This window comes from Oncorhynchus kisutch, linkage group LG3 (assembly GCF_002021735.2).
Source record: "Oncorhynchus kisutch isolate 150728-3 linkage group LG3, Okis_V2, whole genome shotgun sequence".
Classification (NCBI taxonomy): Eukaryota; Metazoa; Chordata; class Actinopteri; order Salmoniformes; family Salmonidae; genus Oncorhynchus; species Oncorhynchus kisutch.
This window is the reverse complement of record NC_034176.2, coordinates 69706370-69725703: the sequence shown is the minus strand read 5'-3', so window position 1 is coordinate 69725703 and position 19334 is coordinate 69706370. Positions and strand designations below refer to the sequence as shown.

Genomic DNA, 19334 nt, shown 5'->3' with positions numbered 1-19334 from the left:
GGGCTATATCTGTTCTTAGTTCTACATTTTTTGAGTGTGACATGCTTATTTAAGATGGTAAGGAAAGCACTTTTAAAGAGCAACCAGGCATCGTCTACTGACGGGATGAGGTGAATATGTTTTAGGGAGCATTTGACAGTGATGAGGGGTGGTCGTTTGACCACAGCCCCATTACAGACGCAGACAATGAGGCAGTGATCGCTGAGATCCTGGTTGAAAACAGCAGAGGGGTATTTTGAGGGCAAGTTGATCAGGATGATATCTATGAGGATGCCCATGCTTGCGGATTTGGGGTTGTACCTGGTAGGTTCTTTGAGAATTTGTGTGAGATTGAGGGCATCTACCTTAGATTGTGGGACGGCCGGGGTGTTAAGCATATCCCAGTTTAGGTCACCTAACAGTACGAACTCTGAAGATAGATGGGGGGCAATCAATTCACATATGGTGTCCAGGGCACAGCTGGGGGCTGAGGGGGGGTCTATAACAAGCACCAACTGTGAGAGAATTGTTTCTGGAAAGGTGGATTTTTAAAAGAAGAAGCTCAATTTTTTGGGGCACAGACCAGGATTGTATGACATTACTCTGCAGGCTATCTCTGCAGTAGATAGCCCCACCCCATTTGGCAGTTCTATCTTGTTGGAAAATGTTGTATTTGGGGATATCAATTTCAAGATTTTTGGTGGCCTTCCTAAGCCAGGATTCAGTCACGGCTAGGACATCAGGTTTGGCGGAGTGTGCTAAAGCAGTGAATAAAACAATCTTAGGGAGGAGGCTTCTAATGTTAACATGCATGAAACCAAGGCTTTTACGGCTATAGAAGTCAACAAATGAGAGCGCCTGGGGAATGGGAGTGGTGCTGGGGTCTGCAGGGACTGGGTTAACCTCTACATCACCAGAGGAACAGAGGAGGAGTAGTATAAGGTTACTGCTAAAAGCTATAAGAACTGATTGTCTAGTGTCTTTGGAAAAGAGTAAAAGGGGCAGATTTCTGGGTGTGGAAGAATAGATTCAAGGCATAATGTACAGACAAGGGTATGGTAGGATGTGTGTACAGTGGAGATAAACCTAGAGTTTTTGTCTCTTGAGGCACCAGTTAAGCCAGGTGAGGTCACCGCATGTGTGGGGGGTGGAACAGAAGGGCTATCTGAGGCATATTGGGCAGGGCTGGGGGCTCTACAGTGAAATAAGACAATAATCACTAACCAAAACAGCAATAGACAAGACATATTGACATTAGGGAGAGACATGTGTAGCCGAGTGATCATACGGTCCAATGAGTAGCAATGTCAGGGAATAACAAATAACAAGCACAGTTAACATGTTCTCCCCGTCAGGTTCCGAGGGAATCTGTATTCCAAAAACAAACAGCGGATTTGACAGCGCTGGCAGCAGCAGCACGTCCATATCCAAAGCTGACTGAGGGTTGATTTGAAAACCCAGCTCAGCCCAGCGTAGGTCTAATGCTGTGTGATATGAACAGGAAGAGAGAGTTTGTACTGTGGCCTATCTGGGCCTCTGGATTAAATGGTGGTATTCTATAACATTTGATGACAGTGGTGATGTTGAAGCCATGCAGTGTATGAGGCCCTGATACTGTGGGAAGGACATTCGTTTTCTGTAAACATTGCCCTAACCCCAGTCAATCATGTCATCCAGTGAACCACTCTCACAATATTGAGTTGTAGAGCTGTTGTACTACATTACAATTGGGCCTCAGTCATTGGTAATCATATTATATTATTTGAACAAATAGATCCTCTACAGTTGTCCTTTATCTGTCTGGCCGTCCATCTGTCTGTCCGGTCTTCCATCTGGCCGTCTGTTCGTCCATCAGTATGTCTGTCTCACTCTCACTCTCTTTCTTTCTCTCGCTGTCTATCTCTCTCTCTCTCATTCTCTCCCTTTCTATCTGTCAGATTGCCACAATGTGTAGCCAAACACTATTCAAGTTTTTCCCCTCACCAGTCTGTCAAGGGCCCTTAGTGATTATGTGTGTATGTTAAGCCGAGCGTACACTACTCAATTTTGGCACCGATTTAGCAGTTTTTTAATTTTTTTGTTATAATTGTTTTATTTATTTTTTATTTATTTTTATTTATTTTTTTTACCTTTATTTAACCAGGCAAGTCAGTTAAGAACACATTCTTATTTGGGAACAGTGGGTTAACTGCCTGTTCAGGGGCAGAACGACAGATTGTCAGCTTGTCAGCTCGGGGGTTTGAACTCACAACCTTCCGGTTACTAGTCCAACGCTCTAACCACTAGGCTACCCTGCCTGTCCTAGACAGGTTTTTGAGATTGTACATAAAATTCCCATGTCGTTGCCTATTTGTGCCTATTACAACGCTCATTTAATATGAGCGGGTCAGAGACACAATCTGAGGGCTACCGAACTTGTCTTTCAGCCATCCCAATAGTTTCAAACATCCTACTGGGCAAAAAGTGGTTGAATCAACCTTGTTTTCACATCATTTCACCCCCACAAAAATCTATGTGATGACGTTGAATCAGCGTGGAAAACTAATTGGATTTGCAAAAATGCACCAACGTAAGGGCATTTCATATTTTTTTGCACCAAACTTTTAATCTAAAAATAATGACATGGTGAAATAAATGTAAATAAAAACTAGACGTTAAACTGACGTCTGTGCCCAGTGTGATATTTCATTTTATCCTCACAAAATCTGCAATGCTCTTGTAGTTTGAGAACAGGGATGTAAACGCTTCTCGTTGGTGGAAGGAGAGGAGGACCAAAATGCAGTGTGGTAAGTGTTCCCCCCCAAAGGTGCGGACTCCGGCCGCAAAACGTGAACCTATAGGGGAGGGTCTGGGTGGGCGTCTGTCCGCGATGGCGGCATGTGGACCCCACTCCACCATAGTCTTGGCCTTTGACCCTCACCGCCGACCTCGGATTGGGGACGCTTGCAGCGGGCCCGGAATCGATGGGAGACTCCGGCAGCGCCGGACATGCGGGAGACTCCTTCAGCGCCGTAGTGAAGGGCGACTCCGTCAGTGCCGTAGTGAAGGGCGACTCCGTCAGCGCCGTAGTGAAGGGCGACTCCGTCAGCGCCGTAGTGAAAGGCGACTCCGGCAGCATTGGAGTGAGGGGCGACTCCGGCAGTGTTGGAATGAATGGCGGCTCTGGCAGCTCCTGACTGACGGGCGGCTCTGGCAGCTCAGGACAGACGGGCGGCTCTGGCAGCTCAGGACAGACGGGCGGCTCTGGCAGCTCCTGACTGACGGGCGGCTCTGGCAGCTCAGGACAGACGGGCGGCTCTGGCAGCTCCTGACTGACGGGCGGCTCTGGCAGCTCAGGACAGACGGGCGGCTCTGGCAGCTCAGGACAGACGGGCGGCTCTGGCAGCTCAGGACAGACGGGTGGCTCTGGCAGCTCAGGACAGACGGGCGGCTCCTGGCTCGATGCCCACAGACCGCACTGGGCTGTGCTGGCGAACCGGGGACACCGTGCTCCGTCAGTGCCGTAGTGAAGGGCGACTCCGTCAGCGCCGTAGTGAAGGGCGACTCCGTCAGCGCCGTAGTGAAAGGCGACTCCGGCAGCATTGGAGTGAGGGGCGACTCCGGCAGTGTTTGAATGAATGGCGGCTCTGGCAGCTCCTGACAGACAGGCGGCTCTGGCAGCTCAGGACCGATGGGTGGCTCTGGCAGCTCAGGACAGACGGGCGGCTCTGGCAGCTCAGGACCGAGGAGACGCACTAGAGACGAGATGCGCTGAGCCGGCCTCATAGCTCCTGGCTCGATGCCCACTCTAGTCCGGCCGATACGAGGAGCTGCGATGTAACGCACCGGGCTATGCCTGCGCCTCACGACAAAACACGGTGCCTGCCCGGTCCACCTCTCGCCACAGTAAGCACGGGGAGTTGGCTCAGGTCTCCTACCTGACTTAGCCACACTCCCCGTGTGCCAATACATTTTTGGGGCTGCCTCTTGTCCTTGTTGCGCTGCCGGGCTAACTCCTCATAATGACATCGCTCGGCTTTGGCTGCCTCCAGCTCTTCCCGGGGGCGGCGATAGTCCTCAGCCTGTGCCCAGGGTCCCTTACTGTGCAACATCTTCTCCCATGTCCAGGAGTCCAGCACCCTCTGCTCCTGGTTACCACGCGTGGTAAGTGTTCGTCATATTTTTAATTGAACAAACTGAACACTACACAATATGAAAACGAAACAGTTCCATGTGGAAAACAGAGACACAGAAAATAATCACCCACAACCAAAATGGGGAAAACAGGCTACCTAAGTATGATTCTCAATCAGAGACAACGATCGACAGCTGCCTCTGATTGAGAACCATGCCAGGCCAAACACAGAAATACAACATAGAAAAAAGAACATAGACTACCCACCCCAACTCACGCCCTGACCAAACTAACACAAAGACATAATAAAGGTGATGATGTTGCTTCGCATCACCCAGAATGTGTCGACTCTCGAGCAGGAGCGATGAATACTACTAGTATGCATTTGTATTTGCCTTTAACCAACGCCAAAGTGTGAAATTGTTACAGCTCTGAAGTTCACAAGCATTATTATTCAATTCAAAATGTATTGGCTAGATATTTCAACTCTGTATGACAATGTCTTACTGAAAACATTTATGAGTCTGTTTTGAGCCAGAGCTCGTTTTAGCTACGTTAATAATCGAATCATATCATCACGTCATTTTTTTTTTGCGAGACAGCGTGGTATCAAGATTTACTGACGTAAATCACAAAGCGTTCATTAGTCTGTGTGTGTGTGTGTGTGTGTGATCTGCAGTTAATGTATCTGCAACGAGTTGACTGCTTAACACACACTCACTTCTCAGTTGAAGTGTTTTGGCTCCAAATCACTGCATGTCTGATGTAGAAGCCTTAGAAAAAACTATTTCCTGCTCACTGCCAAGAAGCATTTTGGTGTTTCTCTCTGCGTTGTACTTAGCACACATTTGTGAAGATAAATGCGGTAGCCTATCTGCTGGTCCCCAGTGGTAGGACAGAGGCTGGATGCTGGTTTATTGCTCTTTTTAAGTGCCATCACAGCACTGTGTTTTGGTCTCAAATTCCACTGCTCACTACGTTTGTCATTTTGGAAGATTAAGTACACTGTAGTCATTACTGACAAGGTTTTATTTTTTTCCCCTGTCTCTTGACATTGCTCTTGGTCATTCCCACTTTCTCTCTCACAATTTTGAGTTAACTTGTTATCTTTCTTTCTTCGGTCTCTCTTCTTCCCCTACATCTCAATCTCGCTCTCCTTCTGACCCCTGTTCATATTCTTAAACCTTGAGTCTCTGGATCTGTCGTTTTTTCCTGATTGCTCTGCCAAGGTAGGAGAGCTTTTGAACCCTCCCTCCACATCATTATTTAAGACTAAATGACATTAAGTGTGGGCTGCGTGGGAGCCAAGCTGTCTCTTAAAGCCAGGAGGGAGCAGGTTCCCCATGCTCCACCTCAAAGAGTTATGGCTCACCTTTTACCGCCTCCTCCTCTCCTCCTCGTCTTCCTCTCCACTTCAAGTGGTATTTTCAAATGTCAGGCATGTTACTAATCATGTAATTGCTACATTGGCTGGACATACTATAGAGCAAGTTAAATTGTACAAATATTTGGGTGTGTTGGTTGATGATGAGCTGAGTTTCACTCTGCATGTAGAGAGCTTGATAAGGAAGCTCAAGCTGAGAATAGGTTTTTATTACCGGCATAAGGCTTGTTTTTCTTTTGAGGCCAGGAAGGAGCTGGTATGATGTACATTACTGGCGGTTTTAGATTGTAGTGATGTTATATATATGCAGGTCTCAACCACTACCCTGAGAGCACTTGATTCAGTGTATCATGCAGCCCTCAGGTTCATTAAAAATCTAAAATATCTAACACATCATTGTGATCTGTACAGCGCTGTTGGCTGGTCGTCATTGACCTTACGTAGGCTTAAACACTGGTATACTGTCACGCCCTGATCATAGAGAGGCTTATTATTCTCTATTTTGGTTAGGCCAGGGTGTGACTAGGGTGGGCATTCTATGTCCCTTTTCTATGTTTTGTATTTCTATGTCTTGGCCTGGTATGGTTCTCAATCAGGGACAGCTGTCTATCGTTGTCTCTTATTGAGAACCATACTTAGGCACCCTTTTCCCCACCTGTTTTGTGGGAAGTTAACTTTGTAGTTGTTCAGGGCACATAGCCTAAAGCTTCACGGTTGTTTTTTTGTTTTTCGTTTTGTCGGCTTCATTTTTAAATAAAGTTCAAATGTACACTTACCATGCTGCACCTTGGTCCAGTCCTTCAGCAAGCCGTGACATATACACTGATTTATAAGGCCATACTGGGTAAAATGCCATTTTATCTCTGTTCTTTTTTTAGTCAGGTCGGTAAATAAATATCAATTATAGTCCCATTCTCATTTGCTTTTAACACCACTAAGAATTAGAACAGGTCATGGTAGAAATAGTTTTAGTTACTCAGCTCTGCGGTCCTGGTATTCTCTCCTGAACATTTTAAAATTTGGTGATCTAGTTTCGTTGGTGGAGTTTAAACACTTGATTGATGTATATATCATAGAAGAGTGTAATTGTTTTTAGGCCATCTGTTTCTAGTTTCTAGTACTTAATGTAATATGTCATTGTTGTACTATATGTGTGTTTATAGTTTTGTTTAATGATGTGTATGTAAGTTGTTTTGTCTGAAATGTTGTTCCCCCTGCTGCTATTGGACCAGGTCTCTCTTTGAAAAGATATGTTATCTAAATGAGAACCTGTTTAAATAAAGCTAAAATAACAAATAAAAATCGCTACAAGTCTCTGTGAAGAGGTGAAGGAGTGAATATGCCAGGAGTCATCTCTCTCTCTCCTCTCTCTTCTCCAGGACCTCTCTGCTTTCCTGCCAAGCCACACCTGTGCCAAGCAGATTGTGTGTATCACCTAGGAAAGATCTCTTGAACCCAAAGTCACAGTACAGCACAGTGAAGGGACTGCCATCGGCTCCGCCGGCATCAACTTTTACAGTGCAGTCAAAGCCAGTTACCACTGCTATATTTACTGCCTGGACTAAAAATGAAATACAATATGTTTCCCCCCCTGTATGCAAGGCAAGTACAGTGTGACTCTAGTGAGGCCTCTGCATCAAACGTTTCATTATGGATTAAAAGCAGTGGGCCAGAGAATGAGGCAGACGGGGCTACTGCTTTCACTGACCGTGATCAGATAGACAGACTCCAGACCGGCCAATTAAAAGGCCACATATTAAATTTCCTCTCTCCATAGGGACTGGGGATGAGACGAGACCACTGTGAAAGTATGAACCTTTGAAAGCACACAGCCTTTCACTAAGTGTTATTTATCTTAGTGATGGAAGAATCGAAAATGATCTGCTGTGCCTGAGGTTTATTAGAGAGCCCGTGCAACTATATCAAGATATCAGGTTTGACCTGTTTGGCTACCACTAGAACTTGACAGGTGGGAGGCATTGCCATGTAAATTCTAACTAGCCCGCTGGTTTATAGCTATGGTAATTACCAGGTTAAAATAGTCTGGATGAAGTGGCACTCTAACAGGCAGACAACTAATGTGTTCTGTCGAGGCATGGTCCATTTGATGATCTAGAGATGGGGAGAACGACAGAGTACCTCTGAAGACACTCTTAGGGTAAAACCACCAACATTTATTTTTTCATCTGTGTCCTGGAAGCCATTATTGCAATCTGATGGCTTTAGAGAGTGTATGTTCAAGGTGTTGGTTCCCTAGTATGACCAAGGCAAGGAAATATCTAGCACTATTGTGTGATTTGCAGTCTCCTGACAATGTCATCTTTTAGATGCATTTTGTGTCGACAGTGTGGATTAGTGGTACGTATGCTTGTCAGAAATGCATGTTTTATGGTTGATCCTTGTATACCTTCCACCAGTCATTGTGTATCAATCCCACATAAGTGCAGTGCAAGTTGTTTTTAGTAGGGTTATTCCTTTACAGAGGGCTGTGAAATTATCCTTAACTTTCACAGATGTACCTGTCTGTACTGTATATTGAACTCTGGTGTTTGTTTCTATTAAAACCTACTGGTTAGATGTTGCCTGTAAACCCTCTGTGGAGCAGATCAGCTTGGCCTCTCCTAAAGGTAGAGATGCTATAAATTCCCTCCCAAGGTTTTTATGGTAATGAGCGAGGCCACAGTGAGCAGAGAAAACCTAGAGAAGGAAGGTCAGACACAAAGGCAATTATATAAAAGCACACATCTGCGAGCATGCAGAACACACACATACACAAACAGTTATGCACACACACACACGCACACACACGCACACACACACACAACCACACACACACACACACACACGCGCACACACACACACAACCACACACACACACACACTCAGCAAAAACACATACACAAACAGTTATGCACACACACACACACACTCAGCAAAAAAAAAGAAACGTCCCTTTTTTAGGACCCTGTCTTTCAAAGATAATTTGTAAATATCCAAATATTTTCACAGATCTTCATTGTAAAGGGTTTAAACACTGTTTCCCATGCGTGTTCAATGAACCATAAACAATTAATGGACATGCACCTGTGGAACGGTCGTTAAGTCACTAACAACTTACAGACGGTAGGCAATTAAGTTCACAGATATGAAAACTTAGGACACTAAAGAGGTCTTTCTACTGACTCTTAGAAACACCAAAAGAAAGATGCCCAGGGTCCCTGCTCATCTGCGTGAACGTGCATTAGGCATGCTGTAAGGAGGCATGAGGACTGCAGATGTGGCCAGGGAAATAAATTGCAATGTCCGTACTGTGAGACGCCTAAGACAGCGCTACAAGGAGACAGGATGGACAGCTGATCGTCCTCGAAGTGGCAGACCACATGTAACAACACCTGCACAGAACCGGTACATCCGAACATCACACCTTCGGGACAGGTACAGGATGGCAACAACAACTGCCCAAGTTACCCCAGGAACGCACAATCCCTCCATCAGTGCTCTGACTTTCCGCAGTAGACTGAGAGAGACAGGACTGAGGGCTTGTAGGCCTGTTGTAAGGCAGGTCCTCGCCAGACATCACCGGCAACAATGTCACCTATGTGCACAAACCCCCTGTCGCTGGATCAGAACAGGACTGGCAAAAAGTGCTCTTCACTGACGAGTCGCGGTTTTGTCTCACCAGGTGTGATGGTTGTATTCGCGTCTATCATCGAAGGAATGAGCGTTACACAGAGGCCTGTACTCTGGAGCAGGATCGATTTGGAGGTGGAGGGTCCGTAATGGTTTGGGGCGGTGTATCACAGCATCATCGGACTGAGCTTGTTGTCATTGCAGGCAATCTCAATGCTGTGTGTTACAGGGAAGACATCCTCCTCCCTCATGTGGTACGCTTCCTGTAGGCTCATCCTGACATGACCCTCCAGCATGACAATGCCACCAGCCATACTGCTCGTTCTGTGCGTGATTTCCTGCAAGACAGGAATGGCAGTGTTCTGCCATGGCCAGCGAAGAGCCTGGATCTCAATCCCTTTGAGCACGTCTGGGACCTGTTGGATCGGAGGGTGAGGGCTAGGGCCATTCCCGCGAGAAATATCCGGGAACTTCCAGGTGCCTTGGTGGAAGAGTGTGGTAACATCTCACAGCAAGAACATGCAAATCTTGAGCAGTCCATGAGGAGGAGATGCACTGCAATACTTAATGTAGCTGGTGGCCACACCAGATACTGACTGTTACTTTTGATTTGGACCCCCCCCCCCCTTTGTTCAGGGACACACTATTCCATTTCTTTTAGTCACATGTCTGTGGAACTTGTTCAGTTCATGTCTCAGTTGTTGAATCTTGTTATGTTGATACAAATATGTACACATGTTAAGTTTGCTGAAAATAAACGCAGTTGACAGTGAAAGGACGTTTCTTTTTTTGCTGAGTTTATATATCTCTAACATCACCTTGTTGTACCTGTTCAGTGTGATTACATTTACAACCTTTGTCAACTTCATTAAATTAAATTCTGCAAGCAGCAACCTGAGCCTCATGCATCATATTCATTTGGAATCTTTCCTAAAAAGAGATGTAGGGCTTTTCAAAAGAGATCATCTTGTTATTTTGTGCTGAAGTTAAATGAGATTATTTGCACCCTCGACAACCACTGTGATTATTATTATTATTTGACCCTGTTGGTCATCTATGAACATTTGAACATCTTGGCCATGTTCTGTTACAATCTCCACCGGCACAGCTAGAAGAGGACTGGCCACCCCTCATAGCCTGGTTCCTCTCTAGGTTTCTTCCTAGGTTCTGGCCTTTTTCCTAGCCACCGTGCTTGCTGTTTGGGTTTTAGGCTGTGTTTCTGTACAGCACTTTGAGATATCAGCTGATGTAAGGGCTTTGTAAATAAATTTGATTTGGTTTGTCAGGCTGGTCCCCCTCATCAGTCTGACAATGAGAGGAACAGAAACAAATCTACGCTGGAGACAAAAACACTTTATTTTACAATGCCAATGCAGCTTTCCCAGATAGTCTATTTACATGTATTAGAAAAGACCAGTGCCACAATCGACAGTCTCCGGTACTATTCTAGCATGTCAGTAACCCACTCACTCAGTATGAACTCATACGTTTATTGACTATTGTACCATTCATTATAACAATAGCATCATTACGCTATTATCTGTTGATCATCCTCAATACATATCCTCCCTGCAGTTGGCTAAGCTGATGTTGTGTTAGCATTCACAACAAGCTGAGTGGATGTTACAATCATTAGCACAGTGGTGTCCAATCAGAGACTTCCCAGGTGCTACTCTAGAATTATGTTCATTATCTATTGTATGAGATTTGAGAGTATCATCACAGAGAGGAATTGAGAGAGAGAGTGGGAGAGAAAAAGAGAGTGCAGAAGAGGGGAGAGTGAGAGAGGGAGAATGAAAGAGAGGGAGGGAGAGGGAGAATGAAAGAGAGGGAGGGAGAGGGAAGAGAGATACGAGTGAAAGAATCCCCACTTAGGCTTTTCAAATTGAAAATAATTTCCCCGAAAAAAGGGACCATGATCCCAAGTGATGGGGTGGCTAAATTGCTTATAGCATTCAAACACATTTTGATGGCATTTCCTTTTGGTAAAAACTAAAAAAGGAGAAAAAAGTAATTTGCTCTAAAAGCACATTCTTTTCTTCCTTGCTGCTTTGTGTTGAGAAGCTTGTTGCAGCGTACTCTTTTGACGGCGTCCTGAAAGTGGTGGAGGAATAGGCTACCTTAACGATCCGAGCCAGAGCACTACCTATGGGTGGTTCAATTAAATCAAATGGATTTTAAAGTGACTAGGGACTGGGGCTGGCTGACACGACATAGAATGCAGCGATCAGGGCAGGATGTTCTGAAGTGGATTGAGTGCGCTTCAAAAATCTGTCCCCCTTCTATCTCTTTGTTCCCTGGAGTGCTTTTTGAAGCAGACCACACACACACCAAACATACACTGCCATCCACATCCAGAGATCTGTCAGTGTGTTCCTTCTGGGTCAGTGAGGAGAGAACAGATCCTATTGGAACCACCCTCTCTGCCTTAGGAGTAATGCTATAATGAAGCTCTATGGGGGCTGGAGTGGAGTATTGGAGTCTGGAATAGAGCAGTGGTGTCATTAGACATAGCTATGGTTCACACAGACCTCTTAGTGCTCAGACACATTCCTCATCAGCACACATCCCACTACAGTGGCTCGCTCATTCTCTCTCTCTCTCTTTTTATCTTTCATTTGCTTTTAACTTCTAACGCTAGCGTCCCACCTCAACAACTGCCAGTGAAATTGCAGGGTGCCAAATTAAAAACAACAGAAATCTCATAATTAAAATTCCTCAAATATACAAGTATTATACACCATTTTAAAGATAAACTTCTTGTTAATCCAGCCAGAGTCTGATTTCAAAAAGGCTTTACAGCGAAAGCACACCTTTCTATTATGTTAGGTCAGCGCCTAGCCACATAAAAACATACAGCCATTTTCCAAAGATGGAGAGGTGTCACAAAAGACAGAAATAGCGTTAAAATTAATCACAAACCTTTGATCTTCACCGGATGACACTCCCAGGACTCCATGGTAGACAATAAATGTGTGTTTTGTTCAATAAAGTTCATCTTTATGTCCTAAAACCTCATTTGAAATTGGTATCGTTATGTTCAGAAATGCATTGTCTCAAACAAACATCCCGTGAAAGTGCAGAGAGCCACATCAAATTACAGAAATACTCATCATAAACGTTGATGAATGATACAAGTGTTAAACACACAATTAAAGAAAAACTTCTCCTTAATGCAACCGCTGTGTCAGATTTCAAAAAAGTTTTACAGTAAAAGCACACCATGCAATTATGTTAGGTCCGCACCAAGCCACAGAAAAACAGACAGCCATTTTCCAACCGAGGAGAGGTGTCACAAAACTCAGAAATAGCGTTATAGATATTCACTTACCTTTGATGATCTTCATCAAAATGCACTCCCAGGAATCCCAGTTCCACAATAAATGTTTGTTTTGTTCGATAAAGTCCATAATTTATGTCCAAATACCTCCTTTTTGTTCGCGAGCACTAAGTCCAGACGAAAAGTCAAAAAGTTACATTACAGTTCGTAGAAACATGTCAAATGATGTATGGAATCAATCTTTAGGATGTTTTTATCATAAATCTTCAATAATATTCCAACAGGATAAATCCTTTGTCTTTAGAAATGAAAGGGAACGCAGCTCGCTCTCACGGCCGCGCGTGTGATTTAGCTCATGGAATTCTGCCAAACAAACACCTGGTTCAAACAGCTCTTATTCGCTCCCCCTTCATAGTAGAAGCCTGAAACAAGGTTCTAAAGACGGTTGACATCTAGTGGAAGCCTTAGGAAGGGCAATCTGACCCCATTTACACTGTATATTGGAAAGGCAAAGACTTGAAAACCTACAAACCTCAAATTCCCCACTTTTTGGTTGGATTTTTTCACAGGTTTTGCCTGCCATATGAGTTCTGTTATACTCAGAACAGTTTTAGAAACTGAGTAGCAGGTAGGTTACTCTGGGCACCTTATTCATCCAAGCTACTCAATACTGCCCCCCAGTCCCAAAGAAGTTAAGGGACTTCTGTCAGTCTCTCTGTTCTCTCTTTTGCTCTCTTTGGCTGTCTCTCTCAATCTCTCTCTTGCTTGCTCTCTCTCTCTCTCTCTCTCTCTCTCTCTCTCTCTCTCTCTCTCTCTCTCTCTCTTCACCATGAGTGGAGAGTTTAATAAAAAAATTTCCCTGATGTTTCCTTTCAATTCCAAATCTACAACACAGTCATCAAGCAGAAATAGCTATTCTGAACAACACTGGGCCATTATGTTTCTTTGGCAACAAAGAACTTGTCTGAAACAAAGATGAATCAAATCTTGTTTTTTCTGATGTGTCAGAGAGGCATAGACTCACAACAATAGACACAGCGGGAACTCAAGTGGAGTCTTGACGGGGTATATGCTCAAATGAGCAGCTTTAGTTTATCAGTTTGTTTGTGCTTTCTGGTACAGACTAACCTGTTCTTTGACACTGAGATGTTCCACAATAGGGGGATTCCTAACGAAACTAGAACAAAACAGGACCATGATCTTTTTCATTCTCATGAAATTTTATCCATAGAAAGGTCCTTTGGGGACGGATTGTTGACATATATTTGACATTTGTATCTTAAAGCATAATTCAAAAATATATATTATTTGAATTTGGAAAATGTGTGAAATGTTGGCCTTACCTAGGCCTCCTTTATTCATGTTTATATATTTCAATATTCATATATTAATGTAAGAAAATTGTTATTGCAATTAAACTACTACTCATTACAGAGCAAGCGGTAAAGCTTCATATGACACAAATCTTTTATTTTTAGGACTTACAGATGAAACATTATGGTGTCTTATGGGTAAGGCCAAAATGTCACAAATGTCCCAACTTCAATAAATGATTTCTCAGTTATGCTTTAAGATACAAACGACAAATGTACAGTATATCAGCAATTCTTCCTCCAAAGGACCCTTCTATGGACAACATTTTGTCAAAATACCCAAAATCATGGTCCTGTTTTCGTCTAGATTTTTGATGAATCACCCAATACATGCAGTACAATTTGTGATACATATTCTGCCATACTGTAAGATGTACATCTAGTTGATAAATATTCTGTTACATATTCTGTGTATTCTGTGTCCAGTGTATGTAGTTTATGTATTCAGTGATAGTAGCCCATTCCCTCATGGCATTTGGAAACGACTATATGGTCTTTGCTGTCTCAACCAGAGCTAGCTGGATCCTGCACTGCCTTTCCCACCGCATTCAGTAGACAGAAGCAGTGGAGTTCAGAGGTGCTACACAAACCCCCCGATTAGGTTCCAGTCAGGCTTCCTGGCTGATTACAGAGCGCCTCATCACTTAGCCGGAGGGGAACAGGTTATCCTCAAGAGCTGCTGGTGGCAATCAGGCCAGGTCTCAAAGGGTGTGTGGCTTTTGCTGACTGCTGAAGTGAGACGGTGATACCACGAGCTAGCTGTGATCCCATTGGCATTACAAGTAAATGTGTAAAGAGAGGTATGGAAAAAAGTTCAGAGGTCATTTGCAGTATGAATAAGCCTTATGACTGCTTACGTGTACTGGCAGTGCAGATCTAGAGGTCAGAACAGGGGTTTTGAACTGCTGTCAGTGTGTGCAGGGTTTTTCCCCACCCAGCACTAACACAGCTGGTTCAATGAATCTACAAATTGTGGTCTTCGATGAAGACCAGTTAGTTAAATCAAGTATGTTAAAGCTGGGCTGGAACAAAAGCCTGCCTGCGATGCAGCTCTCGAGGACAAAGGAAGGACGTCAGCTCTGTATGACTGGGTGGGGCTCACAGCCTTTTACTATGGGTCTTACAGGAAATAATTAAAAAGTGATTACCAAACATACAGAAATGGGACTGGATGGTACTGGAACAGAATCCTCTATTGGAAACATTAATTGGTGGCTTGTTAAGCAATGATCTGTCATTGGATAATTCACTTTGATCTTTACAGTAGCCAGGTGCAAACATGCCCGGTGGCAGATGTCTGACAAGATGTGCTGAGCTGCAGTTTTCTTTTCTTCTGATGACTTGTGTTCGATGTTCATTGTTCATCAGGACAAATTGTTTCCATCTATGTCACCATTTACAGTCTCGGCCAAATGATAGCCTTATAATTGCTGTTTTACATATGAACCAATATATCCATGTTTTCTAATGTGCTTTATCTGTACCATTTTGGAAAGTCATCGAAAAAGCCCAGAGCAGGGTTTGGTTCACTTCACATATGGCAGAATGCACTCTTCAGTCCACTGTACATCACACAGTCTCTCTCAGCTATAACAATACAAACAGAATGTTCTAGTCAGCTGCTAGCCACCTATTCACAGCCAAAGAGCCATTACCGCCACAATGTGATGTCATAAATTGCAGCCGTAATGAAAAAGGCTGGGCGCAAATGAGCCAGTGTGGTGCTCAAACACTTTTAATTGTGTCTTTTGCAGTCGCAGTGATCCTATTGTGCTTTGTTCTTAAGAAATATGGTTTCCACATGGAATGGGCCAGAGCGTTTAATATGTATAATGCTGTTATCCCAGAGATATGTTTACTATTGAACATTAAACCGATTTGATATAATATTTTCATGTCCACACCACATTTCTCTGTGATGGACAGAAGAACTATTATTTCACAAACCAATCTAGTGGAAAGGCAAAACTAATGCCGATGAAACATTTTCCCATAACTCTCAAGGTTTATTCTTTGTTGTGACTGGATGTCGAGGGAGCTGTGTCTTTCTCAGGTCTGAGTTCAGTCTGGGGTTAAATCCTGCTCTGTGCTTTGAGTGTTTTGTCTGATCTGGGACCAGCGCAGAGACATTCCCTCTTGCTCAGGCAGTGACACAGAGAGCCCTGCGGTGTCCAGAGCTACTGATTAAATATTTATGAAGTGGTGATGCCGGCGCTCCATCTGAAGTGACGCACGCTGTATTCATCACTCCTTTGTCTCAGAGAGAAAATGGGAAGAGGTGGAAGAGGGGGAAATAAACTGATCTTCATCCGTTCTCTCCCCTCATCTGGAAGAGTAGTGTGGTGAATATGGCTGAGCCTCTATCTGTCTTCATCCGTTCTCTCCCCTCATCTGGAAGAGTAATGTGGTGAATATGGCTGAGCCTCTATCTGTCTTCATCCGTTCTGTCCCCTCATCTGGAAGAGTAGTGTGGTGAATATGGCTGAGCCTCTATCTGTCTTCATCCGTTCTCTCCCCTCATCTGGAAGAGTAATGTGGTGAATATGGCTGAGCCTCTATCTGTCAGATGACAAGTGAATTTGTTGAGCAAATATATACATTCTCTCTCTCTCTCTCTCTCTCTCTCTCTCTCTCTCTCTCTCTCTCTCTCTCTCTCTCTCTCTCTCTCTCTCTCTCTCTCTCTCTCTCTCTCTCAGGGTGATGACGTCCTGACAGTCATCAAAATGAAGGCGCAGTGGCCTGCCTGGCAACCCTTGAATGTGTGAGTAGTCCAGCAGTAACCTACTCTATCATCCCTCCTCTATCATCCCTCTCTGTTTCTCTCACTCTTTCTCTCTGACTGACTCACTCACACTCCAGAGGGACTGACCAATTCTGCAGCAACGTCCTCTCTCCTTTCTACATGCGACCCTCACCCTTCTTCGTCTCTGTCCTTTCTATATGCCACCCTCACTTTCTTCTTCTCTCTCCTTACTATATGCCACCCTCACCCTTCTTCTTCTCTGTTCTTTCTATATGCCACCCTCACCTTCTTCTTCTCTCTCCTTTCTATATGCCACCTTCACCTTCTTCTTCTCTCTCCTTTCTATATGCCACCCTCACCTTCTTCTTCTCTCTCCTTTCTATATGCCACCCTCACCTTCTTCTTCTCTCTCCTTTCTATATGCCACCCTCACCTTCTTCTTCTCTCTCCTTTCTATATGCGACCCCCACCCTTCTTCTTCTCTCTCCTTTCTATATGCGACCCTCACCTTCTTCTTCTCTCTCCTTTCTATATGCGACCCCCACCCTTCTTCTTCTCTCTCCTTTCTATATGCGACCCCCACCCTTCTTCTTCTCTCTCCTTTCTATATGCGACCCTCACCTTCTTCTTCTCTCTCCTTTCTATATGCGACCCCCACCCTTCTTCTTCTCTCTCCTTTCTATATGCGACCCCCACCCTTCTTCTTCTCTCTCCTTTATATATGCCACCTGCACCCTTCTTCTTCTCTCTCCTTTCTATATGCGACCCCCACCCTTCTTCTTCTGTCTCCTTTCTATATGCGACCCCCACCCTTCTTCTTCTCTGTCCTTTCTATATGCCACCCTCACCTTCTTCTTCTCTCTCCTTTCTATATGCCACCCTCACCTTCTTCTTCTCTCTCCTTTCTATATGCCACCCTCAACTTCTTCTTCTCTCTCCTTTCTATATGCCACCCTCACCTTCTTCTTCTCTCTCCTTTCTATATGCCACCCTCACCCTTCTTCTTCTCTCTCCTTTCTATATGCCACCCTCACCTTCTTCTTCTCTCTCCTTTCTATATGCGACCCCCACCCTTCTTCTTCTCCCTCCTTTCTATATGCCACCCTTCTTTTCTCTCTCCTTTCTATATGCCACCCTTCTTTTCTCTCTCCTTTCTATATGCCACCCTCACCTTCTTCTTCTCTCTCCTTTCTATATGCCACCCTCACCTTCTTCTTCTCTCTCCTTTCTATATGCGACCCCCACCCTTCTTCTTCTCCCTCCTTTCTATATGCGACCCTCACCTTCTTCTTCTCTCTCCTTTCTATATGCCACCCTCACCTTCTTCTTCTCTCTCCTTTCTATATGCGACCCTCACCTTCTTCTTCTCTCTCCTTTCTATATGCCACCCTCACCCTTCTTCATCTCGCTCCTTCCATGTTTTCTCTCTTTTCACAAATGCATGAGTTATACCGCACTGCAAGGTTTTCTTCATCGCTCATCTACTCACGTTGAATCATGCCTTGCCTCCCAAGCACACAAATGAGGTGCCTTGGAGCCACTCAAAAGCACATGGCCTGAATCTGCTAGCTCATCTCCACCTGCACCAAGCTGATCAGTGTGACTAGGCTTCCTTTAGACTCCTACATGCATAAACCTTAATTTCATCTCTTATTTAGGAGAAAAACAAGGAGCTAGTTAGCACAGGTAGCACAGAGAGAAAAGCATCCTCAATGTAAAAAACACTCTCACATAGGATCTGAGTGTGAGACTCCAAAGAGAGCTTCCAAAGGCAGCCACAGCTGGGGCCGGAGCCAATCAAATACACAGAGGGTAATTAGCTCACTATCTTGTTTATATGCCAGCAAATTAATTGTATCATAAAGTGGCTGTGTAAATGCAGAGGAAATCAAATCAACTGGTTTAGGGGATGGGTGGTAGGAAAGAGAGGATGAGAGGAGGGGAAGAGGAGAGGAGGAGGTGGAGGTTCTTGACTGTAGTGTGATGTGGAAATGTACACATTCTGTTTGTACATGAGGTTTTCTTCCTTGAAAGTAGGGTGCAGAAATGGTTAATTGCTCCTGCAGTTGAAGGATGTTTCTTTTTATTCTTTAAAATGAGTCTGTTGGATTGCATGTGATTTTTCTTAGTACATGTTCGTATATGTTTTTGAATGTGTTTATAAATGTTGTTTGTACGTGTTTGTACATGTGATTCATCGTGTGTGTGTGTGTGTGTGTGTGTGTGTGTGTGTGTGTGTGTGTGTGTGTGTGTGTGTGTGTGTGTGTGTGTGTGTGTGTGTGTGTGTGTGTGTGTGTGTGTGTGTGTGTGTGTGTGTGAATTAGTGAAGGGGGCTTATGTTACTGAACTTGTGTGTGCATGTATGTGTGTGGGTTAAGAGGGTGTATGTTTTGATGATGATTGATAGATCTTCTGGAGGGGTTTTTCTCCATCAAGGTTAATGGCCTCCTGCAGGCTCCTGTATATCAAGACATCAGGCTGATCTGTACTACACAGCTGCCTGCCAATTAACAAACCCTCCTACCCTGCCTTTCAAGAAGAGAAAGGGGGAGAAAAAAATAAACAGAGAGAGAGAGAGCAAGAGAGAGAGAGAGCAAGAGAGAGAGAAATAGACGTTGATGAATTATCAGTGGTTAGACAACTAGCTCTTTATTACATCTGAAGGATCCAAGGCAGATCGTTAGAGATGGAGCTTCAGGTTCAGGGATATCTGGGATCAGTGTTGGGTTAGGAGGGGTTTGGAAGAACTATCATCATGGGAATAGAACATTAATGAATACACTGTGTTTATGTAACCACGTTTTTACCTGTCTGTCTCTCTATCCATCTTC

General features: G+C 44.3%; 1 protein-coding gene across 1 annotated transcript in view; it reads left to right on the top strand.

The window, feature by feature from the left end:
• LOC109888407 (spondin-1-like) overlaps positions 1-19334 on the top strand; it is a 115027-nt gene that overhangs the window by 73973 nt on the left and 21720 nt on the right. The window contains exon 7 of the mRNA XM_031815835.1: positions 16457-16521. Within this exon, the coding sequence (XP_031671695.1) occupies positions 16457-16521 (65 nt within the window). The remainder of the gene's footprint in view (positions 1-16456; positions 16522-19334) is intronic.